At 32.9% G+C, this 13,535-nt stretch overlaps 3 protein-coding genes and 1 long non-coding RNA gene across 11 annotated transcripts in view; 2 read left to right on the top strand and 2 right to left on the bottom strand.

Moving 5' to 3' along the window:
* Window positions 1-798: 798 nt before the first annotated feature.
* Window positions 799-2,626, bottom strand: LOC128881751 (U3 small nucleolar ribonucleoprotein protein IMP4). Its single transcript, XM_054133044.1, has one exon. It carries the CDS (start codon window positions 2,487-2,489, stop codon window positions 1,554-1,556), a length of 936 nt encoding a protein of 311 aa, XP_053989019.1. The 5' UTR covers window positions 2,490-2,626; the 3' UTR covers window positions 799-1,553.
* Window positions 2,627-3,686: 1,060 nt separating this feature from the next.
* On the top strand, window positions 3,687-6,081 carry LOC128881980 (ER membrane protein complex subunit 4). Its single transcript, XM_054133487.1, has 3 exons — window positions 3,687-3,879; window positions 4,678-4,949; window positions 5,773-6,081. Exons 1-3 carry the CDS (start codon window positions 3,815-3,817, stop codon window positions 5,967-5,969), a joined length of 534 nt encoding a protein of 177 aa, XP_053989462.1. The 5' UTR covers window positions 3,687-3,814; the 3' UTR covers window positions 5,970-6,081.
* Window positions 6,082-6,244: 163 nt separating this feature from the next.
* LOC128881981 (uncharacterized) overlaps window positions 6,245-13,535 on the bottom strand; it is a 27,170-nt gene continuing 19,879 nt past the window's right edge. For 3 of the 8 annotated variants that reach the window (XR_008458235.1, XR_008458236.1, XR_008458233.1), the window contains 4 exons: window positions 6,857-6,895; window positions 6,563-6,763; window positions 6,431-6,484; window positions 6,245-6,333 (listed from right to left, as the gene is read on the bottom strand). This is a non-coding gene — a long non-coding RNA (uncharacterized LOC128881981). The other 5 variants (XR_008458232.1, XR_008458231.1, XR_008458234.1 and 2 more) reach the window with 5 other exon arrangements.
* LOC128881979 (long-chain fatty acid transport protein 4-like) overlaps window positions 13,076-13,535 on the top strand; it is a 51,322-nt gene continuing 50,862 nt past the window's right edge. The window contains exon 1 of the mRNA XM_054133486.1: window positions 13,076-13,226. The gene's annotated coding sequence lies outside the window, so the exon portion shown is untranslated. The remainder of the gene's footprint in view (window positions 13,227-13,535) is intronic.

Below are 13,535 nucleotides of genomic sequence, written 5' to 3'. Positions count from 1 at the left end.
TCATAGCGCGAGGCGGCCGCGATCCTCGACCAATCAGACCCCGTGGCGGGCGTGCTCCCCGACCAATCAGAGCGCGAGTATGCCAATGGAGCGGCCGCTGATTGGTCAGTGTTTTCTGTTAATATCTCCTCAACGAAGCCGCGGACAACATTTTAGCTAAGGAAAAAGTTGTTTCAAATCACCTTCCGAACCACCCCTTTCAAGATGTTACAACATATTTGGGACACCCTGTATAGAATTTCGTATAACGCGGCTTATGCATCTAATACAATACAAAATTTGATTATAAATAAATTAGAACATTTGAAAAGACTGAATGTATTATTAAAAATTAATATTATTTAATCCATGTATATATAAAACTGTTTACAATCGAATCAATTGGCAAAACCACTACATCTATATTATTAGAAATTTATATTATTATATATTTATATATATATATAATTTTATTTAGTTTAAGCATTCATTGTGAAAGAAGCTAGAAAGAAGGAAGGAAAATCAGAAAAAGATTAGAATGTTATTCGAATAAATTGTATTTAAACTATAATCCCAATATACATTACATTCATATTATATATATAATTGTTCCAAGTTCATCAACCAACAAATTTTGCTTATTATTGTTTTTTTAATAGGTTACAAGTGTACTTAATAATTATAATTGTAAGAAGATAATAACAATAAGCAACATTTCATGGGTATTGAAATTTCAATATAGATACATTGTAATGTCCATCAGGTTGAGACTTGGGTTGTGAGTGAAGTATTTCCTATTAATTCTGACTTGCCACAAGATAACGTATTAGATCCTGTATTATATATATATTTACTCTTTCTATGTCGCTATCCAGAAAAGTCTTCAATGCTCTTAAATTAAGTACTAATAAACATTTATACATTCCTGAATTTATCTTGAAAATTGAAATTCTTTTTTCGTCGCTAAGTAGAGAAGTCTTTAACGCTCTCAAATTAAATACTAACAAACAGTTAATTAAATACTACAAACCAGTTTGTAGCTTTTGCATTGCTCTTTCATATTTGGAATTAAATACTAACAAACATTTATACATTCCTGATTTTATCTTGAAAATTGAAATTCTTTCTCCATCGCTAAGTAGAGAAGTCTTCAACGCTCTCAAATTATGTACTAACTAACATTTATACATTTATATATAATATATAAAACTGTTTATAATTGAATCAATTGCCATTAAATAATTGTATTAACCAGAAACTCACATACTCCCCATTAAAACCTCTCGCATTCTTATAATTTAGTAATACAACCAATACACCTTTCTCATAATGATTACAACTGTTTTACCATAATTATAAATTACAGCTTAAGCTAGGTTTACAATGTTTGACACGAAAGCTTATTATTTACATTGTTAGAATATTTATTTGAATAAAATAAAATAAACTCAAGAGTGTATAATGTATAATGTATAATGTAAAATAAAATCAAGAATGTATAATGTATAATGTAAAATAAAGCTTGTTATTTACATTGTTAGAATATTTATTCGAATAATTCAAGTACTAGAAAGTTAAATATCATCTTCCTGTTGCCAACCGTCTTCGTTGGACAAGAATCTTCGTTTGTGGGTAGTATTCATGTAGGGCCTCAGAGCCCATTCTGTGTCTGCAGCAGTCTCCGCATCTAACGTGCCCAATTTGATTTCGTACAGTTTCAACTGAAACCTTGGTCCGACTTCTGTTAATTCTATGTCTTTTCCATTGACCTTTTTGTACGTATGATGCCGAAACGATACGTAGTCGTCGTGATTCGCAAAAGTAATTATTCTCTTGCTGTCTTCCTTCGGTACAGGAAACAGGTACTTTAGAATGTTAGTGACTCGTGTACCCAACTTTGTTTTGAAATTGTGGAAAATTAAATGGGGATATTGCTCCGACATTGTTCCGATATTGGGTATGTCGTGCCTCATAACAACATCTGACATTGTAAAGTACGCTGTGGGCCCATACGGCAGGTGACAAATGACCAGAGAGTCGGGTACTCCCCTGTGCTCGTGCACGATTATGAAATCTGTAACGTCATTCGCCCGACAGGCATGTATGAGCTGCTTCATTTCATAGTTTCCTCGATTCATCCTTTGCGAATTGGGAAATATCAATCGCAGTTCCTTGACGAACATTTTCAACCTAGAACTTGGATCACGAGAGGTAGTGATCACAATTTTTGGATCTTCAACTCCTGCCCAACGATACTCATCGTCTTCGTGGGATCCTAAAGCTCCTCCGGTCTCTGTTCCCAAGGCCACAGCCAGTTCTGGACCTGCGTCTTCCCATTCCAGTCTCTTCTGTATTTGTAAAGCATCCTTTCTTAGATTTGGATGTATGGGAATATTTTCTTCCAGACTACGCCTCAGTTTCTCTTTTTTCTCTTGTATGCTTTTCAATTTGTCTTGAACTGACTTTCTGTAGAGATACTCCCTACGAAGCCTTGCTTGTCTTCTTAGCATTTTGGACTTTTAATATGTATTTCTGTTTCTATGATAATATTCTAGTTCTGTCTTGATCATTAAGACAGTGATGACAGATGAATTTTAGGTTATGATAAACAGACACGTGTTTTGAAGAAACAATGGGTGTACTACCATTGAGCTCTATCCTAGTAACTAGTAACTGGGTATCAGCAACTAGTAACTAGTTACTAGTTCTGAGTAACTAGTTATTAGTACCTAGGCACTAGTTACGAGTAACTAGTTCTGAGTAACTAGTTATTAGTAACTAGGCACTAGTTATTAGTAACTAGTTATTAGTAACTAGGCACTAGTTATGAGTAACTAGTTATTAGTAACTAGGCACTAGTTATGAGTAACTAGTTATTAGTAACTAGCAACTAGTTCTTTCCCATGTGTAAGCCATAAAGAAGACACTGTTGCTTACTCCATGCATTACAAGTAGCAAGAATAAGAAATAGAGAACATTCTACGAGTAAAGAAAAAAAGAAAACAGCCAAAGTATATAAGAAATAGATAAATTTTTGTATAATTGAAACAAAGTCTTAATGTGTGTTTATTATAATATTATCATAAGTCATTTTCTCAGTTTAATTAATTTTGAAAGGTAAAATTGGTTCGGGGGGTGATTTGAAACAACTTTTTCCTTAGCGAAAATGTTGTGTGAGGCCTCGTTAAGGAGATATTAAGGGAAAACGTCGACCAATCAAAGCGCGAGGCGGCCGCGCTCCTTGACCAATCAGAGCGCGAGGCGGCCGCGCGCCTCGGATATGGTATACGCGCGCTCTGATTGGTTGCTCCACCGCCATACGCGCGCTCTGATTGGTCGACGTTTTCTCTTAATATCTCCTTAACGAAGCCCCGACATCATTTTCACTAAGGAAAAAGTTGTTTCAAATCACCTCTCGAACCATCCATTTTAATGACTTCCAACATTTTTGGGTCACCCTGTATAGTCTGAAGCAGAGATGGGCAAAACCCTAGGCTTCAAATAAATTTTAAGTTTGCCCATATGTTTGTCTCGTTTCCTCTTTTCAACATTTTCCAAAGAAAGAAACTAGATAAAACATCGACAAACTTCAGATCTAATCAAAGCCTAGGGTTTTTTTCCATCTCTGCGAAAAATGTTTAAGCTCACCCGCTCTATGAGCCCTCGCAGAGCGGCCTACTGAGCGGTTCACTGAGCGTTGCCTGTCTAAGTAATCCAATCACTGTATGGTCGCAACCATATTGTATTTATTGCCTAAATGTATCTATCTATCACGAAGTGGTATACAGTATAGAAAAAAAAAACAATAATAATACAAAAGTATAAACTACATGTAATGGTAATGATGGCTGTTAAACAAAACACAAAACGATCCAAATGGGCTCTGGATTTTGCTCACAAGTAAATAACCATACTTTCAAATTTCCATTTTTTTTTTAATTACATCCACTCCCACTACTAGTTAGTATCATATCTTGTAATGTATTAAACAGTATGAATGTTTCTTAAATTTCTGTGCATCCTATGGTATTAGTTGCAGAAATTTAATGTAATAATAATTATTGTTGATTTTTAATGACAATGAAGATTTCAATTATGAAGGATACAGGTTATGATATATTATTTTCATTGGTATCGCAGTAGCATGTCTTTATTTACATTACAGTGAATAATTTTGACATCCATATACACTTATCAATTTTTATTTTGTTTTCATATAACATCTTGAACACGAAGATAAATAATGAGAAAATTCACTACATTTTACAATATCGCTTCGATCAAAGCAAGAATGCTATGCAGGCTTGTGAAAAAATTTCTGCTGTTTACAGCCAAATTCTCCATCAAACTTTGATGTCAAAGATGCATAACGCTGTGGTTGACCAATCACAGTACGATGCAATGAAATCGTGCAAATGCTTGAGAAATGCCACAAACTTTTTTGAATACCCAATATTCGACAAATGAAACTCTTCGTGTTCTATTTTCTGTAAAAAAATTGTAAAGTATTGAAATATCGAAGTTACTCACTGCAGTAAAAACCTATTTGAAAGTCAAATTTTATAGTATTATGTATATATTAATACCGTGTCAACAACTATTTATAACAGAATGATTCTCGTTATATATATAGTAGTAACACTATAACTGTTTTAATTATTATAATTATTATGAAACCCATAACATTGTCTGTCATAGAAACAAGCAGGACAAAAATGTGGACATCCCTTCTCCGCCAGGTTACACACCGGCAGTTGCTTTGTTTCATGCAGCCGATTCTATTAGAGAGACAGATTCCAATCACTTGATAATAAAAAAATCATGGGATCTAGCTTTAGGTCCTTTGAAACAAGTTCCGATGAATTTATTCATTATGTACATGGCGGGTAATTCTATAGCAATATTTCCTATTATGATGGTCAGTATGCTGATCATTAGGCCAGTGAAAGCATTATTTACTCTTCAACAAAGTAAGTATGAATGCGGACAAATATATGTGCTTATATAGGGTGTTCTAATCTAACGTGATATTAGATTTTCATATATACTATTAAATTCAAATACTGTTAAATACTATTAAATTCTACCTGTTAATATTATAGCTCATAGAACACCTTATATATGTAGACAAATTTTTTGATTAAATGAAAGTAAAAATTGTAACGTACAGTCAGTGTAATAAGTATTCGTACAAGAAATATTTATTTTAAATTGATCGCTGTACAAATACTTCTTACACTGACTGTATATAGTAAGTTCATAGTTTAGTACTGTAGTTTTTTTTTTATTGCTTATGAGAAAGTTTAAACTAGTGTTTTTCAAGCTTTATCCTTCTATGGATCTCCTTAAGCCTGAACGTTTGGACTAGCGTTGACCTTTAGATGTTATCGATTTGCTTCTCACTGTGATTTCTCTTTTTCTATTACAACTTAATAAAATTAAGGTCATTATTTTTGTTATATTTCAAGCTTTAATTTAATCGTAGTTGTCAGATATATAGTAGTCTCAGATATTTTATTAATCTGTATACAAAATCTGAAAAGCCTATCTTTCATGATTTTTCAGATATATATATTTATTCAACTATTTAAAAAAATGAGAACTGTATTTATGTATTTTAAATTATTTAATTTATATGGTTTCACATCTTTCGATTGAAACTTTGTACATATTGTTTATTAAAAATCTAACAAACTTGTACAATTCTTTTTTGGGATTTATATATTACTATTTAATAGTAAATTTGACATTTATATAAAGTTGTTTAGAACATTTGTCGAATTGTTTTTATAGCGTTTAAAGTAATCGAAGGAACTCATGCGTTTGGTCAAAAGTTTGTATACTTTCTTGGACAACTGGTAAACATCGCATTGGCATTGTACAAATGTCAGTCGATGGGATTACTACCAACGCATGCATCAGATTGGTTGGCATTCGTGGAACCTCAAGCACGATTGGAGTATTCCGGTGGTGGATTTATATATGTATGACGTAAGATAGAGTTAAATTGAAAATGTTACATACATACTTAAGGAAGATAACTGTTGTAAATTTAGGTATATGTTACTTTGCCCATAAATTATAAAAAGTTACGGTACACTACATGAAAATGTTTTATTAAATAAAATCAAAAGGACTATGCATTATAATTATGCGTTACATACTTATATAAATTGTACAATACATCTTATTTAAATGTATTCCGTAAACATAATATATATGTATATTTACATATATTTATATAGATATATGTGTCGTTAGATAAATTACTGCTAGTTATTACTTTTTTTTATATTCATCCGCAAATTGCTTTATCCGTTCGATTATTTTAGAAGGATCATCTACACGAGGTACCTGGAACAGAAAATTACTTTGTATACATAGTAGACGTTTCATTACTTAGTTAATTCTTTATGTTACATTAAAAAATGACAAACGTTTTTGAACATACCTCATAATTTTGACTTATGTATATACCAGCATAGACTCCCACGCCTAAGGTTATCTAATGAAAAAACAATATTTTTACTTTTTTTTTTATGCGTAGGAAACAGTAATAATAAAAATATTTATTTAAACGTACTAGAAACTTGAACATTTTTCTCATTGACTATTATTCGTACAAATGTGTTTAGCTGGAAGTTCTTTATTTGTGGAAATCCTCGTGTCGCGTCAAAATTTAATCAAACTTCAAATCAAGTTAAAATTCCTAGACAAACACTCGTCCCACGTTCGACGTTGCATTTTACGTTGAAACAATCGCTCACGATTATTTCTGTATTTCCTGATGGCACATTAAGTTATTACTATAAGGATAAGAATTTTTAAGAAGTTAAAGATTTAAATTATTATTTTATCTTTTTCTTTATGAACTTACCACTTACTGTAATTACATTTTATCACAGCTTTGAAGCAACTGAAAAAGATTTTGTCGATAAAAGCATCGTTTCTAATTTTATCGGACACATAATGTTGAAAATATTCTGTTCGATTACAAACAATTACAAATATACTGAAATATACCTGTTCTGTTTGATACTATATCACCCTATGTCACTATTGGTTACTACGTAGATAACTATGTATAGTACTATCCGTGCTGAGAACATAGACATATGAAGATATACAGGGTGCCCTAAAAATGGCGGTGGTCCTTGAAAGGTGAGGTTCGGGGGGTGATTTGAAACAACTTTTTCCTTTGTAAAAAAGTTGTTCGGGGTTTCGTTGAGAAGATATTAAGGGAAAACGTCGACCAATCAGAGCGCGAGTATGCCAATGGAGCGCTCGCGGTAGCGTAGGCTACGCGCTCCACCGGCATACTCGCGCTCTGATTGGTCGCGGGGTTCAGGCTACCGCGCGCGGCAGCAAATCAGCGCGGCCGCCTAGGCTCCACCGGCATACTCGCGCTCTGATTGGTCGACGTTTTCCCTTAATATCTCCTTAACGAAACCCCGGACATTTTCACTAAGGAAAAAGTTGTTTTAAATCATCCCCCGAATCACCCCTTTCAAGGACCTCCAACAGTTTTGGAACATCTTGTATACCTATAGACTGCTAATGGCCGCCATTTTGCGTTCCAAGACCGGTGGCGACGCCATGTCCCAAAAGCGGCCAAACTAAGAACTAATAACCACTCATAAGATATAAAGTACTAGAACTGAAACAATGGTTCGTTATTCTTTTATAGAATTGTGTAAAAACACAAGATATAAAGCAAAAGAAGCAACTGATTCGAAATGTGTATCATTATAATATGTAAGTTGTACATTTATTTTAACCTAACCTCGAAAACTAGTTTATCTTATACTTATTACACAATTTCATGGGTTTTCTGCCTTGCATTCATATTTAATTTGTATATATTATTATTTTTAATCAACATGATAACTGCCTTTAATCATTAACCATTTAACTGTACCATCAAGTAAAGATAAACATTTATATTTTTCAAGTTCCCAAGTAGTACTCAACTTTGAGAGTAATGGGTGCAAGCTTTGATCACTTCGAATGGCCAGAAGGTGCTTTAAGTTTGCCAAAAATGGCATCGAAGCTTGACAATATCTTCTAAAAGAATTAAGAAGAGCTTTACGGAACTTTTTGAAGAAGATGTTGAAGACGTGAAAACTATTGAAGATATTCCTATCGAATTTATTGATTCAACAGCACACCATGGTATATGTCACAGGGTTTGTTGAAATGCACGCTGTAAAGAAACTTACCTGCTGCGCATGCATCAAACTCTTGAACAGAACTCTTCAATAGAAGCATATTCAATTTTGATTCGTACAAAAATCCTTGGTGGTTTGAGATATCCAAGAAAAGATACTTATTCGACTATAACTGTTACAGAAGAAATGTTTAACATTTATAGAATTGAAAACAAATTAAAAACAAGAAATGTTTTTCAAAAATTACCATTTCTGTCATGAGAAATTTAAATATTGAAAATTTATTTCAAAATTTGAATGCCCACATTAAAGACAAGGATTTGTTAGACAACATAAATACGAAATGCTTAAAACAATTATTGAATTGTTCTTAAAAGTAAAATTATATTATATGGGCAAAGAAAACACAAGAGAATCTCATTTAGAATACATATGACAACACTTAACGAAAACAGTATCATTTAGAGGACAATAATAAAGTATTATTTATAATATTTTAAATAATATTTAATAATCATTCTGTTATCCTCTTCTATTTTCAGGTATATTTTATTACATCATATATAAATTTACATAAATTATTATAATATATTTCATCGGGAAACAATTTTCCTTGTCGAATCAGTTTAAAGCAATTTAAATTTTTTGTATTGGATAATGGGACATGGATAATGGTCGTTGATTTTATTTCATGTATATATTTAAAAACTTGGTTGAGTTAATAAGTACACAACACACTTAGCATGTTCCTAATTCTTTTAGCTTCCTAACGGTATTTAATGAACATATAATATAATTCATTCTTAACCATATGTTTTCCATAAGTATCCAAGATTAAGAACTGCTAATAGTAATAGTGATTAATCTTTAAAATTTACTGAAAAATTATTTAAAAATTAACTATCTTCCTTTCATAGATTGTAAATTTGATATCGCAATGGAAAAATGTTGACAGACTTTAAAACGTTTATTTTGTTACATTCATAATGCTGTTATCGCTTAAGTAGGTATACATTTACGTACCGGAAATAATTGTGAGAGAAAGCAGGACAGAGATCTAACAATACGAGTTTAAGCGTACAGGATGTGTCGTTTATTGTACTCGCCGCAAATGTCTCCGTTACTTTTGCTGATAAAGGAAAGCTGAAGAAGGAAAACTTGTTTGGTGCAAAGAAAGAAACATTGTACAGTTACTACTAGAGTATTACACTTTTTCATGATGTATATTATATTTTTAACAGAAAAAATTATAGTAAAGAAGCAAAGAGTAAATATTGATAGAAAAATATTTACATGAATGATATCAATAATGAGGTAATAATTAAATATATGATTTCAAATAGAGTCGTATTGTAGTAATTTAATTAATTTCATTGTGTTGTTTCTATTTACATAAATATATTTACAGAAAATGTAGGTTTTGATTAAAAAAAACGTAATCGATTTTATAATTTTTAGAAAGCATTACCTGTCAGAAAGATTATTTAACCACTACTATAGTTTATCTATAATTTGGTACTATAATTATAAGCTTAAATAGTTCTCCAATTTTAGTGATTTTGTATATATCGTTCTTGCTCTGTATTATTACAGTGCATTTACATGATATAAACACTTAAATAATTATAATGAATTTATCTATTCGACAAACTAAATGTTGTTTCCACTATCTTCAAATATTTCTAGTGTATTTTATAGGTTTTTAGAAGATGAACAATTGAAGTTATTAAAAGTTAATTTAGGAGCAATATTATCATGCATAGTTGATAGTAAAATCCTTCCTCAGATAAAACTAGGTATATTTTATAAATTTTGATGTATGAAATAGACATCTAAAATTAGAATTTGTCCATCGCAATCAGTTTTTTCCAGAAATTTGTTTTTCTAGAAATATTGCATATTTCATCGAAAGCAGTCGTTTTCGTTTTGTATCTGTTGTTGGACGATGCCGCAACGGAATAAATTTATTATTTCCTGTCGTGGCTACCACGAGTGACTGGTCATTGTATTCAACAGAACACGATCTACATTTATGTACATTGAAAAGTATACAATTCTACTAATTAAAAAGAAACCGATGGTGACTTTCAAATTCAACACCTTTGTATAAAAAAAAAAAAGAAAGAAATTAAATTAAGTCTAAATTTGTGTGTCCTCCTAAACGTGCTAATTTTAGTTTAAAAAATATAATTTTCTTGTATTTTATAAAATATAGTAAAGATGTTTCAAATACAAAAATAGAAAGTATTTTATAGGGAACAAAGCAAATTGCTTGATTCGACTAATAGTTTTTTATTAACCGGCTTCGAAAAGGAGGAGATTACTGAATTCGACACGTATATATATATTTTTTTTTATTGAGATTTCGTTTGTTGAAATAGTTTCATATCGAGATTAAGCTGGTAATAGTGTAATGTTACTTTCCTGTTTTATGTGCTATTGCGCGCAAGGTAGTTTATTTCAAATTGAACAAAAAAAAAAGAGGAACAAATTTAGCCAATCCTATCCAATAATTGACAGCGGTTATGTACTGGGTGTAGAAATTAATTCTGTGGTTTTATTAAACATTCAATTGTTTATATTGCATGTAGAAATTGTTACTGTGCCTTCGTTCAATCGTTTCTAACTCTAGTTTAAATAGAAATTTTTATTCGTCCTTGTGTTATTATACAGGGTGTCCCAAAAATGTCGGAGGTGATGTCGGAAAGAGAAATATAATTTTCTTGGATTTTAATTTTCGAAATTCCAAAAATATTGAAAGTCCTTGAAAGAAGAGGTTATTTTCAGCTTTCGTCCGGTAGGAAGAGAAATATAATTTTCTTGGATTTCAATTTTCGAAATTCCAAAAATATTGAAAGTCATTTCTGGGACACCCTGTATAAAGTCAATCCCATAAATACTGATAGGAAGACATGTGTTTAAATTAAATAATAGGTTTGATATACTGGAATAATTTTTTTTATAAATATATACATGTGTACAATATACAGGGTGTCTTAAAAGTGTTGGAGGTCCTAGAAACGAGTGGTTCGAGTACTTGCGATTGTTCAACATTGAATCGATAACATAGGTACCAATTATTTAATTATCTACAATTCTACAGGGTGTTCGAAAAAAGGTTGGAGGTCCATGAAAGGGGAGGTTCGGGAGGTGATTTGAAACAACTTTTTCCTTTGCGAAAATGTCGTCCGAGGCTCCGTTACGGAGATATTAACAGAAAACCCCGGACCAATCAGAGCGCGAACGTGCCGGCGGTGCACCCGCGGTAGGCGTAGACTGCGCGCTAGGCGGCCGCCCTCCGCCGGCATACTCGCGCTCTGATTGGTCCGGGGTTTTTCGTTAATATCTCCGTCACGGAGCCTCGGACAACATTTTCGCTAAGGAAAAAGTTGTTTCAAATCACCTCCACTATGTATATACAGGGTGTCCCAAAAACGTTGTAACACCTTGAAAGAGATGGTTCGGGAGGTGATTTGAAACAACTTTTTCCTTAGCGAAAATGTTGTTTCAAATCACCTCCCGGACTTTTCTGTTAAAGGACCCATTTCAAGGACCTCTAACATTTTGTTGGAGTATGTGGGACACCTTGTATATTGAACTGCCAACTTTCTAGATTCTCGACCCAGTCTCCATTAGAATGATTACAACGTATGTATATCTATATATATAGAAAGATTGGAAGCCATACATTGTTGCTAATTATTATTATTCAAACGGATTACAAGTCTGCTTAATAATCACAATAATTATAAAGAATGACAATAAGAATAATGTCCGTCAGGTTGGGGACATAGAAGGTTTGTACTTGTACCAAAATTACGAATATTTATAAATTAACAAATTATTTACTCTTAATATTCTTCATACTTGATAAATTAAGTATATACGTTTAAACTAGAGTCATAGATGGACCGCGAATATTTATGCGTTTATCACAAATGTAATTAAAAGAAAATACACGATATGTTTGGAAAATGCAAATGCATAAATATATAAAATATTCACGTTACAACATTCAAAAGACAAAGCATACTTTAATTAACGTTATTATCTTTCATCTATCCATAAAAAAATATTAATTCCCCGAAACATCAACAGTCTAGTTACAAATAATTCATTACAGGAGCCCAGAATTAATAATTCTACACCTAAACGTACTGTTAATTTCACTACATACTACTACATATACAAATTATGATTTTACTACATTCCGTTATTCTATAATTCTCTCCTAAACAACTCTCCAATCCTTTTCAACCGACTTCTAAAAAGGAGGAGGTGACTCAATTCGTCAAAACAACATTTTTGGGACACCCTGTATAATTAAAATATTTTATCGTGCGTCCCAAAATGACATTTAAATATTAACAAATTTTGTTAGCAAAGTTATCATTAAATTTCGACTGCACAATTTCAACTTTTAATTCCCTTATCTCTTTAACTTAACGATCAAGAATATCTTTCATTCCTAGAATAATGAATAAATGTAAAGCAAGGTTACAGAGTTACCATTCGATCCTTGATTTTCGATGAACAGCGAAGCAAACGTTTTCTTTCACGACGTTTAATAATATAGTAATAATATATTATACATATATTTCTTTTCTAATTTTCAAAGGACTCGTCCCAAATCGTTTCGAAGAAACCCACCCACGTTTCACCGACTTTGTTCCGTGCAACACGTTCACGGATTTATTTTCAGCTTTCTTCCGGCAGGAAGATCGGCAGAAAGGAAAAAAATCGAGTTCGAGATGAGTGGAAAAAAAAAAAAGGTGGCTGCTCGCGGCACCGGTATCTACACAGCAGGTTGCGAAACGATGGAGGGAGATCGGCCTGGACGCGATATCCGCCTAGCATGCTTGGTACTGGCAGGTATTCCGCTTTAGTACGCGGGTTAACTAACATCGTTTCGTGGCCGGTGTACATTCACGCGAGGGATTCCTTTTCTTCCCCCTCCCTTCAACCAACTTCCACTCGTTCACGTGGAGTTTTCTTCGCTCGGCAAGTTTTTGTTCCGACGCGGACGAAGACTATCCGGCGATCGCAATTTCTCTCCGGGAGAGCCGCGCATAAGTCATCGTAAGTCATCGTTGGTAATTTAGCAGTGAGCGACAGTTGTCGAAAAAATTGTATACAGTGTCCAGTGAGCGGACGTTTATCGACAGTTTATAGACAGTTTATCGACGTCCCAACGGTTTATCGACAGTTTATCGACGTCCCAACGGTTTATTGACAGTTTATCGACGGTTTATCAACAGTTTAACGACGTCCCAACGGTTTATCGACGGTTTATCGACGTCCCAACGGGTTATCGACAGTTTATCGACGTCCCAACGGTTTATCGACGTCCCGACGGTTTATCGACGTCCCAACAATTTATCGTCAGTT

This window comes from Hylaeus volcanicus, chromosome 9 (assembly GCF_026283585.1).
Source record: "Hylaeus volcanicus isolate JK05 chromosome 9, UHH_iyHylVolc1.0_haploid, whole genome shotgun sequence".
Classification (NCBI taxonomy): domain Eukaryota; kingdom Metazoa; phylum Arthropoda; class Insecta; order Hymenoptera; family Colletidae; genus Hylaeus; species Hylaeus volcanicus.
The sequence above is the reverse complement of the archived record's forward strand: the minus strand, read 5'-3'. Positions and strand labels throughout refer to the sequence as shown.